General features: G+C 42.2%; 2 protein-coding genes and 1 long non-coding RNA gene across 14 annotated transcripts in view; all 3 read left to right on the top strand.

Moving 5' to 3' along the window:
- Positions 1-22,560, top strand: part of LOC107160198 (zinc finger protein 709-like) — an 83,257-nt gene that overhangs the window by 5,072 nt on the left and 55,625 nt on the right. Inside the window, exon 3 of one of the 2 annotated variants that reach the window (XM_048784679.1) lies at positions 22,208-22,501. The exons of the other annotated variant lie outside the window; for it this stretch is intronic. Within the exon in view, the coding sequence (XP_048640636.1) occupies positions 22,208-22,401 (194 nt within the window). The 3' untranslated portion in view covers positions 22,402-22,501. Of the gene's footprint in view, positions 1-22,207; positions 22,502-22,560 lie in introns of those variants that run through there. 2 annotated transcript variants of the gene reach the window in all.
- The window catches only part of LOC107160196 (zinc finger protein 239-like), a 70,140-nt gene that overhangs the window by 17,288 nt on the left and 30,292 nt on the right, over positions 1-22,560 (top strand). The window lies entirely within an intron of this gene.
- On the top strand, positions 6,763-22,195 carry LOC107160197. 2 transcript variants are annotated; one of them, XR_007341145.1, is made up of 4 exons: positions 6,763-10,058; positions 20,717-20,843; positions 21,031-21,091; positions 21,660-22,195. It is a non-coding gene; the product is annotated as an uncharacterized LOC107160197 (long non-coding RNA). The 2 variants fall into 2 exon arrangements; XR_007341146.1 differs by lacking the exon at positions 6,763-10,058 and adding an exon at positions 18,593-19,446.

Below are 22,560 nucleotides of genomic sequence, written 5' to 3'. Positions count from 1 at the left end.
TCCTTCAGATTTCACCAGGAGTGCTCCACCACTGAGCTTCACCGTAGCTCTTTTGTTGTTTTCTGAGATGGGTTGAGGCTGGCCCTGAACTTTTGCTCAGCCTGCCTCAGCCTTCTTGCAGCTGGACCATAGAATTGTGCCCTTGTGTGTCCTGCTGCTGGCCTCTTTCTTTTTCTTAATGCCTGTTCGGTCTGTGGATGACTCTGGGACCACCACTGTGTCACTCCTGCTTGTTCTAAATCTCATGTGTTGTGTTGTATATAGGCACGTTAAAGAGCATTTAAAAAAATGTCATTTGTATTTATTGCTTCAAAAGGCACCTTCTCAAAATACTTGAGTTGCTTTCTTTCTCTTTCCCTTTTCTGGTGCCAGGGTCCCAATCCTGCCTTGTGCATGCTAGGCAGGTGCTCTAACACCTAGCACTCCCCTATCTCAGGTGGTGAGTTTGCTGCTTCTGTGTGTGTGGACCCCATTACTGTCCATGTCAGTAGATGCAGCACTACAAGTCCTTATTTCACATTTGCAGCTAGTCCCTTTCTTCTTGAAGGTTTTTGACATCAGTGAATTTTAAAAACTGACATCCACTTAGCTTCTCTCCTCATGATTAATATTAGGTGGAATATGCCAGAAAATCCAGGCTGGACTTCTCTCTGTGTTTAGGGTACCTCAGTAACCTTGAGAATATCATGTGATGATTTTTTTCCTACACAGTGTGTGACCAAAGGCAAGGTAAGGAGGGTCCCAGTCTGATGTCCTAAAGTAGTGGCACTCCCTTCTCCACCTCAGAATCTTAAATAAGCTTCTCCAGAGATTCTCACCATAGTTTTCTTTAAACACAATGTCAGGAAAAGGTTTTGCAAAGAACTCAAAGTGGGTTAGAACTCAGACTTGATGACCTTACTTCTCCTTTTCTGGTAATGCTTAGAAAACCTCTGACTAATCTCACAAATGGTACAAAAAGCACTTTCTGTGAACTAAAAAAGAAAAAAAAAACTTTATATAGACTCCTAGAAACAATGTACACCTCCACCCCCTCCCACTGGGTGTAAACAATGAAATTTCAAACTCGAGGTCCAGAAAATTTTAGGAATACCCCTCTAAGTCCTGCAGCTAGTAAGTTGGCTCCCTGAATATTCCCTGGGTGTCCAGCCTCATCTGCCCCACATCATTAATGGGACCTCCACTGGTAAAAAATATCCCAGGTCATAGCCAGGAATTCTTGTTTGGAAATTATACAACAGGGTCTCTGGTGGGAATTCAGGAGCACTGAGTTCAAGGTTTCCAGACACTTTAGAGCTGCAATCTTCTTACCCAGTGGTCATGGCCCTCGTGAAGTCCACAGTGGGTGCAGCACCCCGGACTTGGTCAGCACTCATGAGGGCAATACCATTCTCAACACGACAGCCAATAAATTCCCAGGAGTCCTGCTTTCCAGTGCTTGCCCTGTGCTGCAGGGAGTCCTGCATGTTGCTATAATCTTCTTGGTGTCCTTGCTATGCTCTGATGTGGTCATTCTACCAAGAAGGCCTGGAAACCACTGGACCTGGGATCTGGAGGCACTTGCACAGATGCCCATTTACTCTTGGCCTGATGACCTTCCTGTGCCACCACCACCCAGTCATGTCTGGATCTGCTCTTCACTGTCACTTTCTTCCCTGCACTGCCTGAGCTCAGAGTCCCCTCATTCTCCACACTCACATTCATTTTCCTGGTGGCTTTGGTGATCACCAGGGACCATGCCCCCTATCGTGGGGCCTCTCGGGCTCCTTCCATCCCTCTCTTTGCACAGGGTCACCCAGGTGTGTGCTGCAGGTATGGCATCTCCCCCTGCTGTGGAGCCTTGTTACACTAGGCCCCAGGGTCAACCTGGTGTGTGCCACAGGTGGGCATCCTCCCCTGTTCTGTGGAACCCTGGTATACTTGGCCCCTATCTCAGTATTCAGCCAAGAGAAGAAAGAGCTTATCCAGCAAGAACCTGCATTCTGATCTGCTGCCAGCATGTGGTTTAAGTGACCTCCATTGACCTGTCCTTGGCCACTGTAGGGAAGACTCTGCAGGTGTACCTATTTGTATTTTGCTTCCTGAAACATGCCACCAGGAAGAACTGTGTCATCTCTGTGTGGCTGTGATTTATAATTTAAGGTTTTAGTCATAGTCTGAGGTAACTATAAAACCCATTCAGCCAAACATGAGTCCACCAAGTGGGAAAAGGGTTTGGGGATGCAATGTTTTTGTTTTTGTGTTTTTTCTCTCAATCATTTTTTGTTTGAATGTTCCTTCTTTGGTGTTCCACATTAAGGCCTATTTTTGCTTTGACTTGGAATAATTTTTTGACAGCAATTTGCTTGTTTTGTCAGTGCCTAAAATATGCATGAGAATAGTAAAATAACCCCTGAATTTGCCAATCCCTAGAATTGATCCAAATAGCATTTGAAAAGGGTCTGCAGTACATGCTGTGGAGAGGGCTATTTCTGCTTAGGCTAAGGGATTCACTCACCTGTCCTAAGGATTCAACACATCCTGAGATAAACCTCACCCACAACATATTCAAGAGTCATGGGTCTTGTGTGGTCATTGAGCAGAGTTTCTTATGTACTTGTCTCCAAATATTTAAGATGGCAAACATGATAGAGATCAGTGATTGTCACTGTTATCTTTGTTACCAGCCATTTGCTGTGTCTCTCATAGTGTTCATTTGGAAAGGAAGGTGAAAAGAGAGTGCTGTGGAACTTCTGATTTCAATAAATACAGCTTAAGCTATCCCACAGCATTTAGTCTCAAAAGATAGTTTTTGAAGCTCCCATGATTGCTGAAAACTTTCTGTCCACCTAATGAGACAGTTTGCCAGTTTTCTGATATTTCATCTTTGATTCAGTAGAAATATTGCATAGTGGCATGTGAGCACTTGATGCAGTCTGGACTGCTTTGTAATAAATCATTTGCCAAAGGCAGGAGTTACGGGCTTGTTACTGGCCAGCATGAAGCTCTGGAGTGACTGCAACTATGCTGGGGTGCGGGCATTCTCTGTAGGAGTTCAGCCTTGGTAAGTACATCAGTGCAGGAATCAGGCTGCTGAGAGGGCTACAGAATCTCCTGAGAGGACATGCCTACTGCTTCTGGGCAATAGAGTTGGCATGTGGGCTGGCAGGTGGAGGGCCACCTTCTGATGTGTTTGGGTGTGTAGCTGAGCCAGTTGGGAGGATGTACAATGATTTAAATGAGAATTAAAATATTCTTTGCTATCCTGAAGATATTATTTGGCACCAAACACCTTAACAAGTAACCTCTTGGAACTTGAGTCTCATGTTTTCTTTCATGTATGCATTTTCCCACAAGCTTTTTTTTTTTTCCTGAAGAGAGAAAGAGAGAGAGAGAGAGAATTTTTAATATTTATTTTTTAGTTTTCAGTGGACACAACATCTTTGTTTGTATGTGGTGCTGAGGATCAAACCCGGGCCGCATGCATGCCAGGCGAGCGTGCTACCGCTTGAGCCACATCCCCAGCCCTACCCACAAGCTTTTGTAGAGTGATGCTTTTGTGGAATAAACTGAGATGAATATGAAGAGACTTACTAATGGTATAGCATACTAGAAGTTTTGAAGGCCTGCAGCAGATTGAAATTGCAACTGTTGTTATAATTTTATGAAAGACTGTGAAATTCTCAAAATGCTTGTGAATCACCATGTGCTATGGCACACACCTGTACTCCAAGTGGCTCGAGATGCTGAGGCAGGAGCATTGTGATTTCAAAGCCAGCTTCCAGGAAAGAGAAGCACTAAGCAACTCAGTGAACCCCTGTCTCTACAAAAAAAAAAAAAAAAAAAAAAAAAAAAGAAAAGAAGGCTGGGATGTGGCTCAGTGGTGGAGTGCCTCTAAGCTCAATTTCTGGTACTCTCCACAAAAATTCATTAGGCAACAACTTTTCATAAACTGTACAATGGGTGGATGGGCTCATACATTATATTGCTTTATGGGTTTTAAAAATATAGATATAGCAAGGGCCTTGACGGGAAGCTTCCTGCTCTGGGACATCTCAGTAATTCATAGTCTCACAAGCGGCCATCGTCTCCTTATCATGAAGTGGTTGTGAAATCCTCTGCTGTGCAGGAGTCTCTGAAGATGCTAAGAGTTCCTGTCTTAGAGCTATTTTTGGTGGAGTAAATCCATATGGAGGTCTCTGATTTATAGATGATGTCACTGGGGAGATCAAGTGAGACTGATAAGGAAAAAAAAAAAAACGTTTCCACATGGTCAAGTGCAGCCTAAAAGATGTCAGATTTTCCTGTATTTAAGGAGTGTGTCAGGGACCCTGGAGGATGATGTCAGCAATTTAAGATCAAACCTGTGCTCCTGGAAAAAGGGGAATGCTGTGAGTCTCTGCTCAAAGTCATTTGTGAAAGACTGATGAGTAGTCTGAAAATTTATTTGGTCTTTTCAGTGGTAAAAACAATTTGCAGTAGAATGCTATTGAAATAGAGAAAATATTAGCCAAATCTGAGGCCAAAATATATACCAGTTGTTGATTAGACAGGATTAGAAATTTAAATTATATTTGGTATTGGGTATTCATACTTATAGATGGGACCACATCATCAATGAGCAGTAGTGTGCCCCAGGCAAAAGTTAAGATAGAATATATCTGTGTTTCATTGTTTCACTGTGATGATTAATGCTACTGTGTTGAAATATTTCAGGATACCCAGATATAATTCTCATTTTTCAAGATTTAATGAACTAGACAATATTAGACTATTAAATATTCTGAGATCACTAACCCAGCTCTCTAGGAACTCAGTTTTATAGCCCAAAATATGCAATGAGGGGTGTCTTGAGAACTTACAGATAACAGGATTTTGGCAAGCATAACACAAAGGCAGACAGTAGGTTAATGAACTACATGACTTAATATTTCAAGGTAGGGAATAAATTCAGATTCCAACATCAAAATTCATGAGGTGCTGAACAAGGAGCCTCTACCTCAGAGCAAAGACTATCCAAAGAACCCTGGTCCTTGGAAAGACCCACAGAGCACTCCTAGGTACATACCCACCCTGCTGAGTTGTTTGTCTGCAAATAATGGGAGAAATCTTCAGAGCCAGGTGTCCCTGACTCAGTCAGGCTAGGTGAGGACCCATAGCAACCCCCTAGCAACCACCAATGAGCATGAGACAGGAAAAATACCTGGGATGCCAGATGACCCTCCCTGTAGTTATGGTGGTTGATAACATGTTGGGAAACCATGTAGTTCAATACATAATCCCCTTGTGGCCTAAATCAATCAGTTCAATGGAATCCTCCTATTGTACTAACCAATCACCCTTACCCAACTTGTTCCCACCAGTGAATATGCTAATTATGTTTTAGAGTTGTTTTATGATTTTTGCACAGTGTGTGATGATTTGCTAAGAGATGCTATGATGTATGTGGGGTACCTGCCTTCCCCAAAGAGTGTATAAGACTGCTGCAAACCCTGGGCTCAGGAACTTTCACTGTCACCACTTGCTGGGTGCATGCAGAGGACCCAGCTAGCTCGCCATAATTACATGGATCTTGGTCTCTGGTGGTGATTTGGGGGTCCTGAATTCAAGCATAAGGGTACCACTGAAGTTTCAGAGAGGGTTGTTGTCTGCTCAGGAGGAGCCAGATATGGGTGACTTCAAGGGATGGGCAGGCATTCTAAGCAAGGTTAGAAAACACAGTAACTTATAGTAAAACAGAAATTAGTTTTCATGAGTTTTGGACGAGATGGCTCCCAATCTTAAGGAATTAGAAGGAGTTTAAGAGTTTAATTCTCAAACCCATTACATTTATGCTCCCACCCACCTTCTTTGTACCACAATAGAAAAAGGGCTGGGGATGGAGCCCAGGGGTTCTGTATCCCTGCCATGGATTCAATGCACAGGGGTTGGGGAGGTAGGGGGAGCACCTACAGTTGAGTTCTCAGCCCTCAATGGTTATGTGGCCACTATTCCACACTTGGGGGAATGTGACTGTTTATATATAAGCCCCCCTCCCCATTGTCATTGGCAATATTGGTAAGTAGACTGAATTTGGGCGAGTGCACAAGATATTCAAGACTTCACCAATTCAAGTTAAGAGTAAAAAATAAAATTGTATTTACTTTCCAGGAAGGGGTAGATACTGAAGCCAGAAATAGACAGGCAGTCAGTATAGACAGGTAAATGGAGTTAGGTCTGATTGAGGAGGCCAAATTTGAGTGAGTCTGGCAAGTTGAAGACTGTCCCCTGAGGGATTAAATTGTAAATTCCTTCAGAGCCCTTGCTCCACCCTTATCAAGAACCTGCCCTTGCTCCTTCCTGTTGCTAAGGTAGCCTGTCTCAGGAATTGCCCCTCCCTATGGGGAGCTATAAGGGTGTCAATGTGTCCTTGGCTGCTGCATCCTGCCCTTCCCCCTTCAGCCCACCTGTTTGTCACCTTTGTGCCATCTCACCAAGCATTCCTGGGCCTAGTCACCAAGGCAGGAGGGAGAAAGATAAGGGGGAAAGGAATGGAGAACACAGGAAGCCTAGGACTCATAGAAAGGCTGAACACCTTGCTTCTGGTGATGCCAGGGTACCAGTTATGTTCCCCCTCTCCCTCCTGGGGAGAAGTCTATGTTACTCATTTTAAAATAAACCCTGCTTTGTGTGCTTGCCTGGGCTTGCTTCTCTAATGTTCAAACTTCAACATGTGAGGGGGCAGAACTCCTCACCAGTAACCAGCGGTATCAACACCACAGGCCATATGTGCCCCAAGTGGTGTTTCACATGCAGGCTTTATGGGCCGAGCTGAGCAGGGTTATCGTTTCTTTCTGGTTTAACTATCAGTTGAAACCCAGGAAGCTGAGAGCCCTGGGTCAGCATCTAGGGATATGGTGCTTACCAGGCAGGAGCAGGTGGGCTTGTGGCTTCTCTTGAAAATGTTGGTGGCTCTGAACCACTGACATGGAAAGAACACATGGGAGGGGACCCTTCCTGAGAGGTCAATTCAGGTCAGCCTGTGCAATGGGGTTACGTGTCTCAAGGCGGCATGTGACCATGATCTCACTGACATTTTATGAGACCCACAGATGCCTGAAGTTGAACCCAGATTTAAAGTTAGGTAGTCAGTGTAGTTAGGTAAATCGCATCTGGTATGGAGTAAGATACAAAATGGAGGCCATGATTACAATGAATTCCGGGAAAAGTTGAACAACTCTTGGAATGTTAATGAAGTTCGGGAGAAGCCCAAGGCCAAAGCCCATCCCAAAGAAGCGTTAATGACAGTCCCCAGCACACTTGAAGATGCTGACTCAAAAATCATTCCTGCCCAGAATACTCCTTTGGCCCACCTGTGCCCCACCCTTGACAGAACAAAGGACAGGAATGTGACAGGAATGCGGGAAAGCTAAATGAAGATTTCAGCTATAAAAATGGGAGACAACCATTTCATCTCTTGGGTCCCCTTCTTCCTCCAGGAGAAGTCTTTTCTGCAGTCCTTTAATAAACTTCTATTTTCCACTATGACCTTGCCTGGGCCTGCTTCTCTGGTGTTATTCTTCAACATTGGGGAAGCAAGAACTCACTGGTCAACAGCGGTAACAAAGTCACAGATGACACCAAACATACATACAATTTGCCCTCTACATGCATGCCTATGACTGAATTAAGGACCCCCAAAAGACCACCAGAGACCAAGATCGATGTAAGCAGCAAAGAGTTGTTTATTGCAAGCTAGCTTGGTCCTCTGCGTGCACACAGCAACTGGTTATGCTGAGAGGCCCAAGCCCAGGGTTTACCGCAGTTTTCTACACTCTGGGGAAGGCAGGGACTTCACATACATCATAGCATCTCTTAGCAAATCATCACACACCACGGGAAAATCATAAAACAACTCTAAAACATGATTAGCACATTCACTGGCAGGAACAATTTGGGTAAGGATGATTGGCTAGTAAAAGAGGGGGATGGTTTAAGCCATGAGGGGGTACTTGCTGAACTACATGGTTTCCCAACATGTTATCAACCACCATAAACTACTGGGAGGGTCATCTGATATCCCAGGTATTTCAGCATGTCATGCTGATTGGTGGCTGCGGGGGGGGGGGGGGGGGGAAGGTGTTGCTATGGGTTCCCACCTAGACTGACTGAGTCAGGGACACCTGGCACAGCAGATCTCTCCTGTTATTTGTAGATAAACAACTCAGCATGGTGAGCATGAGCCTAGGAGTGTTCTGAGGACAAAGGACAGGCACTCTTCCTTGGACAGGCTTTGCTCTGAGGTAGAGGCTGGCTTTTCAATTACCCTTTCTATAACAGCCCCTGAAGAGAGGGCTAAGGACATGGTTCCCTTGTCTTGCTGGTGTAGCTTCACTGATCAAAGTTCCTTTCCTGCTTTTCATCATGACCTTTTCTGTTTGGTTTTGGGGTAAACAGAAGACCTGATATGTGGGATCACCAGAGTCAAGTCGCTTCCTAGAACTCCCCTAATAGTGGAATGTAGAACATGGACATTAAGCACAAGGCATCCATTTTATTTCCAGCCCACATTGCTGCCTAAGAGGATTGACTCCCCTCCCCTGTTTTCCCCCTTTCTGCTGGGGAGTGAACACTGAGTGAAATCACCAACACAATTGCTTCCTTTCTTAGCTCATGCTATCTCCTCAAAAGATCAGTGGTAGAAGGTGATGAGAATTACTGCAACTGTTTTTATTTTTAGATATCATACATGTGTGATATATGTAATATCTTTAAATATTGTTTTAAAACTTTTGAGACTATGTCTTGATAAGTTGCCTGAGGTCACACCAGCTGATACTATATATGTATAAAGGTATCTTTGTCTTTGAGGTTCTGTGGGATAATTTCTGTGGGGCTAAACCTCTGAGCTAGATCCCCAACTCTCTTTATTTAATTTTAAGCTAGGATCTCCCTGTTTTTGAAGCCAGATTGAAAGATAGTAGTTTGTGTAGCTAGGTAAATGGAGTCTAATATAAGGTTCAATAAAAAAAACAATGGAATCTTACCTGAGCCTGGGAAACCGAAAAAAAAAAAACAAACAAACACCTGAGGAGTAAGTTTTCATGTCCCCATGGCCTTGGCCAGGTCCCAAATAAGGTTAAAGAAGTAGCTCCCAGTAAAACAGGGAGATGCTAATGAAACCATCCTAGGCTGTTCCTGCCCAGGTTTCTGCTCCACGCCCCACTAGTCCACCAGTTTCCCACACTCTGTCCTTTCCACCCATATCCCCATATCCCCTACCATGTGCACAATAAAGGGAAACAAAAAACAGGAATGTGGGAGGACAAAAGAAGACCTTAGGTTTAAGAGGGAGAAGACCTCCCCCTTCCAGGGATTCTGCCTTCTGGGTCCCCTTCTTCCTGGGGTGGGGGGAGTCTTTTGTGCTTTCTCTTATTAAAGCCTTCCACTTTCCACTCTCCACCTGCTTCTCTGGTGTTATACTGCAGGATTGGGGGGGGGGACAAGGACTCCTCACGGTAAACAGCATTAACATTTGTAGATTCTCACCTGACCTTGGGCTCCTCGTGCCTTAGACTCCTTAAGTAACTGTATTTTGTTGATTTTTTTTAATTGTTGTTTTTTTTCTGTGGTGAGGTTAAAACCCAGGGCATCACCCGTGCTGGGAAAGCAGTCTCCCTCAGCCAGAGCTCAATCCCATAGGTTACCATTTGTACCACGTTCAAGCAAAGGCTTCCCACCTGGATTAGTTCCCAGCCCAGCCAAGAAGCTCCACCTGAAAAGGGCTGGGGCCAAGGATCTGCCACTCTAGGCAATTTTGGTTAGTGATTGGATAACCTTAGCTGTCAGTCACAATGCAGAGGCCTGACTAGAGGAGGCCCATTAGGGATGCTGGGGTGGAACTGTCCAATCAGGTTCCTGGACAGAGGGGAAGGGCGGGCTTCCGCAATCTCGCGGGGTTTTCTTCCTCACCAACTCTGCTCCTCCCCACGTGCTCTGCCCAAAAGGCCTGAGTGATTCTGAGCAGGCTGTGTTCCTCTTGATCTCTGCTGCCTTGAGGTCCTCGAGAGAACTCCAGGTCCCCTAGAAAGACAAAAATGGTGAGTTTGTGTCCAGGGCTGAAGGTACGTGGTCAGCACCTGCCTTGGGTCCCCCACAAACGGGTGAACTGCAGAGCCTGGCGGAGTCACCTCTGGAGGTTGCCCTGGGCTCCGTCCTGTGGCTTCCATTGTTGAATGGGCGGCTCAGGTCCCCAGCTTCCCCCTCCCCTCCCTGCTGGTGTCCTGCCCCCACTCTTCCAAATGTGTAGGAAGCAGGATCGCAAAACCACTTTCCTTCCCCCAGTTTAGTTCCTCTGAAAGCTGCTGTAGGTCTTTCAAATTGCAGTTGCCTCCTGCGTTCTAAAATGCCACCATCTTTTCCACTTCCCGTCATAAATATCTGGTCTTCCTCCTGTGTTTCAAATGAACACAGCCTACTAATTTTCACTTTTTCTCTACTGATGTATTTCAAACAATATTTTGTTTTTGTATTGGGGATCAAAACTAGAGAAGCTTTATCAGTGAAATCCTCAGGCATACCCCCCCCCCAATTTAAAAAAAAAAATGAGATTGTATCCCAGTTGCTTGGGACACTGCGCTCCAACTTTGGTTTTTTTTTTTTTTTTTTTTTTAAGAGAGAGAGAAATTTTAATATTTATTTATTTATTTAGTTTTGGGCAGACACATCTATATTTATATGTGGTGCTGAGGATCCAACCCAGGCCGCATGCATGCCAGGAGAGTGCACTACCACTTGAGCCACATCCCCAGCCCAGCCCTCCAACTTGTGATCCTCTTGCCTCAGCCTCCTGAGTCCCTGGAGTTACAGGCCTGTGCCACTGTCCCTGGCAAGAATAACACTTTTGTTTTCTGTTTCTGAATATCATTCTTGAGGGAAAAGAATAGTCACTTGACACATGCTGTGTTCGGATAAAATAGCTACTTTAAATGAAATAAGGCAGTGGGTTATTGGTACTAAGGATATTGGATCTTGGTTTACATCCACAGCCCTTTTTTGTTTGTTGTTTGTTTGTTTGTTTGTTTGGGGCAGAAGTTATTTATTTTACTTGGTTTCCATTACTTATACATGACAGTAAAATGAATTTTGACACATTATACGTAAATAGAGTGTAACTTCTCCTTTTTCTGGTTGTACCTAATGTCCATTCACACTGGTCATGTAGTCACATATGCAAATAGGATAAAATGTCTGATTTATTCTCTTGCCCTTCATCTCCAGCCCTTTTAAATTTTGTTTTCAAAGTGGATCTGGCTATGTTGTCCAGCCTCGCCTGGAACTTCTGATCCTCCTGCCTCAGCTTCTCTAGGTGGTGGAATTAAAGGCACTGGCCACCATACCTGAGGAAAATAGTTTATTTTGACCCAAATACTAATGACCATACTCAGGAATGTGGATTCAACTTATCCTGAATGATGTATGTGTTTTAACCAGGAAGAGATTACATTTTTTTTAAATATCAGGGATTGAGCCCAGGGGTACTTAAGCACTGAGCCAGATCTGCAGCTGTTTTTATATTTTATTTTCAGATATGATGTCACCAAGTTTCTTAGGGCCTCACTAAGTTGCTGAGGCTGGCTTTGAATTTAGCTGTTCTCCTGACCTATTCAAGTTGCTGGGGTTACAGTTGTGCCCCACTGTGCTTGGCTGACAAGGTCATTTGTAAAAGAAAGTTATGTATGAATACATTAACCAATTGCATTGGTAGGATCATCAGATGAGTGGCTACAGAAAAAAGGGGGGGGATTTCTTCTGTAGGTCTGTTAAATACATTGTTAGCTTTGGAAGATGGTGGTTATATGTCAGGTAAGGTTGGTAATATATTCTGAGAAGTGCATTTGTTTTGAGAATTTGGGACTACTATAGAAATTAAGGTAATTGGCTATTAAAGGGCTTAAGATATCAGATGAGAATTTTTGCCATTCATCCAGGACCCCGTTTTACTATCCTCATGGTGGTGTAGTTTCCCAAAGTCACGTGGTCTGAAGGTTCATTGATATAAAGCAAGTTCATAGAGAACTTCAGTTCACACCTGTGAAAATCCTGTGCTTCTCTCTTTATCTTTCTTAGGTATAGACAGCATATCAGATTTCTCAGGCTGGTTTTCTTTTGATACCTCAGAGAGTCCTATGTTCTCAGCCACTATCCTTTCCTGAGTTGCCACCATGTGCCCACAGCTGTCCTGTGTCCTGTTTGGTTCAAGGAATTTTAGGCCCTGGGTCAGCTCCTCTTAGAGGACAGCCTAAGTTGTGAGGTACAGCCTCTTGGGGGATAAACTGAGGTTTTGGGGCAAAGGAATGTCCTGGAACAAGTCTCATCTAGACAACTAACTTCTTGGGATCTTGTTTTCCCCAAGCCCTGTTCCCATTCCTTGGATACAGTTGGACAGTCAGCCTGTGGATGCTGGTGCTGAGGGGCCAGGTCACCAGTGATTCCTGACCCTTGCATTCTCTCACAGTATGAAAGAGCAAAAACTCTCCCAGAGCATAAGGGCCAGCCACCCCAGTGCAGTGCTGTGAAAATCTGAAAAGCCTCATAGGCTGGAGTCATGGTCTAGGTCTCATGGGAGAGTGATCATGGAGTATTTCAGTGAGCACACCAGGTGTGAGGATGTCCCAGCTGGCAGGGGGACCTTCCCTGCCTCTTGAGCCTGATATGTTTGCTCCCTCAGCACCAGCCATCTGTGGTTATCACTGTGAAATGATCTGCTCACTTATCTGAGGCCCAAGTTTATTTATTCAGCACTAAATATGATGAAATATAATGAAAGAGTGAAAAAAGAAGTGGAATAAAAAAGCCTACTTACATTTCCATTTAGTAAACATCCTAATTTATGGCAAGGTGCAGTGGTGCACAGTGGTACTCCTTACTTCTCCAGAGGCTGGGGCAGGAGGATTTAAAGTTTGAGGACAGCTTTAACAATTTAGCTAGACCCTATAAAACTTGGTGAGACTTCAAAGACTTGGGATGCAGCTCAGTGGTCAACTGCCTCTGGGTTCAATCGAAAGAATCAAAAAGAAAAAAAAAAATGTGCCTTATCCTTAAGCCACCACTTTGGGAGCTGGGCTGTTAGATTATGAAATTTGGGAGTTACATGAATACTCTGTCTACACTCACTGTGATCACTACAAGATTTTGACTGATCTTAAATATGGTCTCCTATTTTCATTATTAGAAGTAGTTTTGTTTTGTTTTTTTTTTTTTATTTCACCAAGAAGCACAGCACACCTGGCCCTGGATTTCACAGAATTTTCTAAAATGCTCAGGGTTTTTCAGAGAGTGTAGATCATGGGAAAGTTCAGTCTCCTTAATCTCCTTGGTAAGAAAGTATATTGTCTTTCTATTAATTTCATTGTATTTTATGCCTCTCATTTTGTATTTTTCCGATTATAAACATTTTTTGTCATTCATGTGATGTAGTTTAGTAGAGTTATAGTGTGTGTTTTTTTCTTTTTTTTTTTTTTTTTGTGTGTGTGTGTGTTTGTGCCCTGCTTCAGATTGAACCCAGGGCCTCATGCATGCTTGGCAAATGCTCTACTGTTGAACTATATCCCAGCCCAAGAAAGTGGACAATTATTGATTTATTATGTATTAAGTGGTGGGATTTAAGCCAGGGACTTGTTCCTGCTTGTTGTCATTCAACAAATACTTTCAAGTTGGTGAAAGCATTTTTTGATGGTGGGTGTGTGTTTTCCTAGGGATTAAACCCAGAGGCACTTGACCACTGAGCACATCTCCAGCATTTTTTATTTTTTAATTTATTTTTAATGTTGTTATAGTTGGAGATGGACAGAATACTTTAATTGTGTTGATTTTTTTGTGGATCTAAGTTTCAAACCAAGTGCCTCAAACATGCTGGGAATGTGCTCTGTCACTCAGTGACAGCCTCTTTTCCTGATTGTAATTTTTGATTAAGACCAAGTCTGACTATGTTTCTGATGGTTTTGCTCCATTGCTGAGACTGGCTTCAGTCTTGTCATCTTCCTGCCCTGACTTTCCTAGTTGCAAAAATTTTAAGTGGACTCCACCAAACCAGGAGTTTTAATGAAATAAGTCACCCCATTTCTCTCAAAATGGAAACAGTGTTGAAAATCAGTTTCCTTGCTTTTCTTCATAGATTTGAAATTTGTATATATAACTCTTCCTCTTTCCTTTACTCTTGCATTATTATGGAAAAGGTATTCAGTATGTAATATTGTTTCTTCTATATATATATATTTGTGAATCTTCCATGGTGTGGTAGTTGATTCATTTTTTATTGAATTTATTTTTCAGAGAAATTGGAGTCTTATATAGTACATTAGTTAGGGTTCTCCATTGGAACAGAATCAACAGGAAGAATGAATACAAAAAGGGGATTTGTTAGATTGTCTTAGGTGACCAGAAGCTGGAGAGTCCTCTGTGGCAGTCTGCTGGCTGGGGAGCTGGAGAAGTAGTAGCTGTGCAGCCCAAGATGCTGAAGCCTCTGAACAAGAGGGATCAATGGTGCTACCCTAGTCTGAGATCTAATGCTTCTGGAAACTCCCTGGAGAATCACTGGCAGAATCAGCTTTGGAAGAGTAAAGAAGGAAAAGTTGATATCCTCAGGCAATCACAGCAGCAGTGGAAAACCCATCTGTGTAGAATCCAGCTTGCATCTGCAGCTGCTACCAAGTTCTTGCAACTTTTATTCCATTCAAGCCACCATCCTATTTGGATGACATTACCCACACTTAGGGAGGTTTTCTAGTTTGCTATCCCACATGCCAATCACTCCTAGACACAGCCTCATGGACACACCCAGAAGCCTATTAATCATTAGTGTCTCTTAATTCCATCAAAGTAAACATTCCAATGAACCATCACCCATAGTATCATACACCTCTTCTCTCTAGCTTATAGTCTCCAGTGTTTTCAACATCTTGTACTTGGTATGCAATTCTTTTTATTAATTTCTAGATTCAGTTAAGTAATGTTTGTGGAGGTATTTTGCATTTATGATCATGAGAGTAATTCATAGCTTCCTCGTTTTATCAAGATAATTTTGATAATAATGTAACTTGTGCCTCCAATGGAATTAGAAGGTGTTTCCTGTGCTTCTTCATTCTCAAAACAAATGTAGAAAATTGGTGGAAGTTCTGGAGGACCTGGTGGCAGCCTGTAGGATGTCTAAAACTCCTACATTTCACTTTTTTGATGATAATTAGTTATTGATTCAGTTTCTTTAGTAGGCAGAGGCCCATGTGTTTTGTGTATTTGTTCTTCTGTGTATGTTGTAGGAGATGGTCTCTCTGAAATTATTGGGCCACTTCCTCTAAGTTATCAGATTTGTGTCAAGTGCATGTTTATGATATTGTTGAAGAGCCCATGGATGGTAATGGTGGCTATTTTTAACTCTAATGGGTAGTGTCTGTGTCTTTGGGTTTCTTATTTGTTTAATGTTATTGTATTTCTCTATACCTTTCTTCTATGTATTTACTTTGATGTGCTGGTATGGATTCAACCCAGTGTCTCACTGGTGCTATATGTGGTGCTGAGAATGAAACCCAGTACCTCACACATGCAATGCTGGGAGCCATTAGCCAAGTAGGTATGACAATTTCCTTGCCAGCGTACCCCATGTTGCTGACATTTTGCTGTGACATTGAATGTAGTTGACCTTGCTCAAGGACCAGGGCGGATTAGGGTGTTCCCGGTTTAACATAATCGGGTTTAGGGCGTTCCCAGTTTAGGTTCCAGGTTTAAGGTTTAAGATTATTCCTGCTGGGAATAGGGCGTATCCTGCTGCCTGAGTTCCCCTTGAGTTCTCACGGGATTCAGACAGTATATTTTGGAGATAGAAGCCCAGTGGAGGTGGATTTGGGCAGAGAACGTGGATTTCCCCAGAACGTGTTTGTATACGGCTGGTGTGAGTTCGGGAATAAAGAGTTGCTGTTTGAATCTACAAGCTGTGTGGTGGCTCGTGATTTTGTGCCCAGCCAGACTGCGGCAATGCAAGGAGAGTGAGATACAGCTTAGCCCCAGCACCAGCCCCTGCTGATTTCATGATTGTGGTTTCACCAACACCCCCTCTTACCCTCATGTGCTTAATGAATACTTACCTTGCTCTTTTTTCTCTCCTTTCCTTAAGTACAAGGGTCAATGATTGCTTTTATCTCTTCTTTTCTGGAATGTGCTTTGGATGCTGTAGAGAACCCCAGTGAACCATCTGTGCTGTTTTCCCATTTTGGACTTTTATATTTCATTTTTCTCAACATGGTCACATTTTCCCTTAAGTCACCTCTTCCTCCTGTGTCTTTTTAGAGCCCTATGTTGCATCTCCCATTGCTTAAAGGTTTTCCAGCTGCTTCTGATCTGATTTCTGCTTTAACTCCTATGTTCTTTGAGCCTGCTTGGGATTTCACTGGCATTGCATATTTGTTGAGGTGAGGCTTATGGCTCAGAATGTGGCCTGTTCTGGGTGGTGGTACTGTGATCCTGAGAAGGCTGTGTGTTTCACTTTGACTAATGGCCAGGGAAGCCCTCCTGTCTGTTGCTCTGCTACACGATCACAGACCCAGCAGTATTGTGGTGAGGTCTCCCAATGTAGCAGTTTATTCTTCATTATCCTGGAAAGTTTTGTATGTCTCTGCTTGATGTATTTTGACTTTTTTTCAGGTGCATGCATAATAACAATTCAAGAGAGTTACTTGAAAATTTAGCCTAGGGCCCCCACATCCTTTTAATCCGAGCAGTTCAGGACTCTTAGACAGGAGGATCACAACTTCAAAGGAAGGTTCATCAAGTTAGGCACTGAATGACTTAGAGAAATTCTCTCTCAAAATAGAAATAATTAAAAATAAAATAGGGCAGTGGGGAATGTGGCTTATTTGTTATGCACCCTTTGGTTCAATCCTTGGTACAAAATATAAACAAATGAATGAATAAATGAATAGAAACATAATTTATCCCAGGGATTCTGGAGTCTTATCTTACTCAGGCATGGTCAATCTCACGTCTGTTATTTTCCATTCATGAGTTATGTTTTGCTGTTCCTCAGTATTCTTTGTATATTTTTTTAAGTGAATGAAATATGTTTCTTGGGTCTGGGGTTGTGGCTCAGTGGTAGAGCGCTTGCCTAGCCTGCATGAGGCACTGGGTTTGATTCTCAACACACATACAACTGAAAAAAGTTCCATCAACAACTGAAAAATAAAAAAAGAAAATGTGTTTCTTCCTTTTGTCCTATTCTGTGGTTTCTGTTTGTTGAAGGCTTCATGCCTTTGCCTAGAGACTGGGTGTCTGAGCTATGTCTAGCAAATTATTTTGTATTTAGCTCCTTTGAAAAATTTCCCTGAATGCTAGATCATCCAACAGAATGAAAACTGTAGCAGTTTCAGAGCTGATAGGCTGTGGTTTTGCAGACTGACACCCACCAGCTGTGCTCTCTGACATTTCACCATGAGGGCTGGCAACAGCTGCAGGTACCTGTAATGCAATAGCAGGAGCAGCCAACAAAGTAGCAGACAAAGAACAATCCCTCTTCAGGTTGAGCATAGTAAAAGTCCCAAATGTGTATGAGTCTTTAGGCCATTGGCAAGCTTGTTCCCATATAAGAAATAAAAAATTTACTCTCCAATATATTGCCCCAGTTTTCTTTCTTGATGTCCTCAAAGCTTGTTTATGTATAAAAGTAAAAGCCCTGATGTTCTCTGGGCTCACGCCTTGGGAATTATTTTTCTGGGCTGTAGTGCCACTAATAAACTGTTGCTGCCAGATCTCAGTGTCCCTTGGCCTCATTTTTCCGAATACCAGAAACTAGAGAATAACAGTAGAAACAGCAAAACCTCACTTGTCTGGTTTTTGTGAGTAGTTGTGCTGGGGCCTGTGCTTTAACACACAGTGGTGCTATTTAAAACTCTGCTGTGCCTTTGCTCTGCAGATTCCCACCTGGAGAGCAACCAGTGCTGAGCATGTGGGTCATGGTCCTCTTTTTAATGTTTCCTCCTAGTCTGTGTGAACTTCCTTCTTTCATCAGTATATCTCGGTGGTTTTATTTGGGGGAGCATACTGTGGAGTAAATCCTCGGGTGCTTAACCACTGAACCAAATCCTCAGCACCTTCCCCCTTAACTTTTATTTTTGTTAACTTTCATTCAGGATTTTGCCAACCTGCTTAGGGCCTAACTAAGTTGCTAAGGTTGGCATTGAACTTGAGAACCTCCTGCCTCAGCTTCCTAGACCTGGGTGTTTTTAAAACCTGATTTTTAAAAGAAACTCTCTGAAGCTTTCTTGGTCAAATTTTAGGTGATGGTTGAGTGGGTAGACAATAGTTTGCTTTCTTGCTATTTGCAGGCTGTTTGTTTACTTAAATCCTTTTAAGGAATTTCTGCCTATTTTTTATAGTGATTACTTCTGATGTAGAAGACTGAGAGTTGGTTTTAGTCATTAATATATTTCCATGGTTGAGCTGGGGTTGTGGCTCAGTGGTAGAACACTCACCTAGTACATGTGAGGCCATGCGTTCAAGCCTCAGTACCACATTGAAAAATAAATAAATGAATAAATAAAGGTATTGAGTTCGATTACAATTAAAAAAAGAAAATATTTAAAATATATATATATTTTCATGGTGATTTTAGTATGAATTGCCCCAAACTGAAGAAGATGTGCTGTGTGTAGTCTGGAGTCATAGAGGGTCAGGCTGAAGGGATCATGAAGGTCAGACCATGGTTGCTGCACTGCACTCTTCCATATGACTGCTTCACGGAGCTGTTGGGAAACTTTCAGGGCTTTGGGGCATGATGACATTGTTGTTCTGATGGTTTGGCTTGTGTTTCCAATTCTGTTCTATCTCATGGCTGTACTGAGATGATTCCAGGCTCACTCTTGTGTCATTTTGCTCTGAGTGTTGAATTTTTTTTCTTTCTTCTAATCATTAGGGAATTGTATAACATGTTCTTCTACAAAACTAAATTTCCACAGGTGCAATGGTGCACGATTGTATTCCTAGCAGCCTTGGAGGATGAGGCAGAAGAATTATAAATTTAAATGCTACCCTCAGCCTCTCACAAGGCCCTGAGGAAGTTTTTGAGTACTGTGTCAAAATGGCATATGTGCTGGGGATGAGGCTCAGTCATTAAGTGCCATATAAATAAATAAAATAAAATTTCTTGCAAGGTCATTAAATGTGTTTTAGTGTTTTACATTTGAATGCATAGTAAATGGATTTTTGTCTACAGAATTGAGGATATAATGCCTTTGGCCACCCAGATTCCAGTTTGCCTGGACCATCATTGTGATCTGTATCCAAGACACCTGCTCTCACTCATCTTTCCATGCTGTGAAGGCCAGCCCAAGGAAGCCTTTCTCATGGTCTCTTGCTCACCTCTGCTGATACTGTGCTGCTCAGGAGATCACATGTTTTAAATCCTTGAGAATTGTTGTATGTCAGTGGCAGGGGCACCTTCTGGTAGGTGATATTTTTGGCTGTTCCATCATGGAGCAGACATCATAGTATTGTTATGATTGTACATGGAGTGGCGTGTTTCACACCCAAACTGTGTTAGATAGGTGAGGATTCTGGGTTACAACCCTGCTTCTTTACACACCCTGGAAATGCTTCTGTCTTAGGTTTGTTTGAACCACCATCATTACAGGCAGGAGAAAATTCTTTCACAACAGACACCAGTGCACATGTGGCCCACTCTTGACCAAAGTGTGCTTGAGTGGAACATGGCTATGTGGAACATGACCTTATGGTAGTGAAGAGATTGCTTTTCAATAGGTTGTTGACAATCCTTGCACATTCACTGTTGCTGTGAGATTTAGAAATTCGTGTCTGCTGTTCATTAAGAAAAATGTTTTGAGACTTATAAAACCTTGCAATGTTGTTGTTTGGGCAAGGTGACATCTTTGGGTCATTGAGTTATAAATAAGACATGTTCCATCTTTCCACTTACCTCATTCTGCTTTGACAGTAACCTTGAGAAATCATTAAGTTTTTGTGTTTGTTAATCATTGTGCATGTTTCCTATTTTATTAATTTTGTTATGGAGAAATGCACCTGCAAATATCTAGTTGTTCTCTTCGTGTAATCCCACAAGATGAACACAATCCCCAGTTCACAAATTGTGGCAACCCGAGCGTCAATTTGTCTATATGCTGTCTGTAGGGGAATCTTCTTTGTGATCCATGCTCAGAAGTCATGGGTGGGGACTGTTCTAGGCATTTCCTTAAAGAAGGAACAATAGACTTTCTGAAAGAATCAATAGATCAGCGAGTGCAGTGTTGTCTATATTAAGAGTGTAGGCACAGTGACCCACTGTGGTTGGCAGAATCTCTCTCAATTGCTGAGTTCTGTGATTGCAACAATTTCATAGTCAGCTTTCTTTCCTAAGGGTAAGTACTATTGGGGATGTTAATATTAGCTCTCCACTGCAGAGAAGGTTGTTAGGACATGTAATAGAGGTGTAACCAACAAAGTGAGTCATGATACTGTCTTACTTCCTGTGAACTCACCAATGGAAGGGAGCAAAACACTTAGTTGCTTGCCTTCTGAGTGGCCCAATTCTAGTGTTGAAATGTGTGTGGGGAATTGAGTGCAGGAAGGATTTGATGGACCAAATCATGGAATTAATCAGAAATTCATAGAATCCTGTGGACATCAAGAATGATGAGTACATATTTCTTCTGCTGTCAATCTCTCCTGACCTCCAGTAAACATTTGTGGGATATTTTAGATCTCAGTGACCTTTGAGGATGTGGCTGTGGACTTCACCCAGGAGGAGTGGGCATTGCTGGATCCTTCCCAGAAAAACCTTTACAGAGATGTGATGCTGGAAATCCTAAGAAACCTGGCTTTTATAGGTAATAATGATTTTTTTTTAAAAAAAAATTAATCAAATAGAGAACTCATGTTTATATTTGTCATTTATATACAACATGAACAGGGAATATATTGTTGAATTATTGCAGCATAAAAGGCACCTACAATTTGGCAAAGCAGTTCTGTGTCCTAAGAATTCATACAGATTGTTCTGGTCTCTCATTTTAGAAAACAAATTGGATGAAAAGAATATTGAAGATGAGATCAAAAATTCTGAGAGCATTCTAAGGTAATTGTACCCACAAGAGGTGTATTTGAGGGAATCTGAGAATGTCATATAATTTTTAAAACAGACCAACTCAAGAAGTATGCACAATTTGAAATATATTTATTCTTATAAGATTTTTTTTTACCAGAAATATATACTTAACTGTAACAGATATTCAGTTTTTTCTAATTACTTCGCATGCCAAAAGTATATGAAATTGCATGTGAATATCACTATTTGGATAATCACCATAGGGAAGCTGCATTGCAAAGGATTGTTTCCTTTCAATCTCTTGATTTTGAGGCAATTTGAACACATTAGGAAACCTCGCCTTTACCTGATGTTGATAGTAATGTAAGCCTAGGTCCTATAAATAAGTATAAAATCATGAATGAATCAAGCATTGATAATGTGCTGGTCATTCTTCAAAGAAGCCATGTGGTAAACTTCAACAGCCAATAAGATAGTGTGGGGAAAGTTTCAATGAGATTCCAGTTCTTACCTGGACAAAGAAAAATTTTAATAGAGTAAATCCATGTGGTTATTATATGTGTGCCAAAGACTTCATATGCCCTTCATTACTTCATAGGCACATCACATCTCACTCTGGACACAAACGCTACAACCAGGAGGAATGTGAAGAGAAGCCACGTGAATTTAAACACTATAGGCAATCCCTTGCTTTTCTAAAAAATATTCACACACAAATGTTAATACAAACTGGAGAGGGACCTTACGGAAGTACAGTACGTGGGAGAGTCTTCACTTGTTCTAGTGACATTCAAAGACATGAAGATACTCATATTGGGTTGCAACCCTATGAATATCAACAATGTGGTGAAGCCTCATCTTCTTCCACACGTGTTCAAAGACACATGAGAACACACAGTGTAGGTAAACCTTTTCAGTGTGACATACGTGGGAAAGCCTTTCATTTTCCTTCTTTATTTAGAAGACATGAAAGAACTCATTATGGAGAGAAACTCTATGAATGTAAACAAGATCGTGAAACCTTTATTTCACACACAAGTCTTCAAAGGCAGAGGATCAAACACATGGGGAATACACATTTAAAATGTAAGGTATGTGGGAAAGACTTTGCTTACCCCAGTTTATTTAGAATACATCAGAGAACACATACTGGAGAGAAGCCCTATGAATGTAAGCAGTGTGGNCATTCCATTTTTCCTGTTGCCTTCAAAGTCATTTCACTCACACTGAAAAACAAACCCTCAGAATGTGGAAGATTTGGTACATTCTGTCAGCTTCCCATCCCAGCCCTGCTTTCCTTCTCATATATGAAAATACAGAGAGAAGCCCTGAGAATGTGATTAATGTGGGAAGTCTTCTAATTTTCCCAGTTTTTTATAAGGTCTGGGAAGACTCTTCTGGAAAGATTCATTTCAAAATGAATAAATCATGTGCAAGTAAGTGTTCAAGTGTTTCAGTTTTGTTCAGTTGTATGAAAGGACTCATACTGTAGAAAATCC

Source organism: Marmota marmota, unplaced genomic scaffold, assembly GCF_001458135.2.
Source record: "Marmota marmota marmota unplaced genomic scaffold, marMar, whole genome shotgun sequence".
Taxonomy (NCBI): Eukaryota; Metazoa; Chordata; class Mammalia; order Rodentia; family Sciuridae; genus Marmota; species Marmota marmota.
Note: the sequence above shows the minus strand (reverse complement) of the source record. Positions and strands in the feature narration are given on the sequence as shown.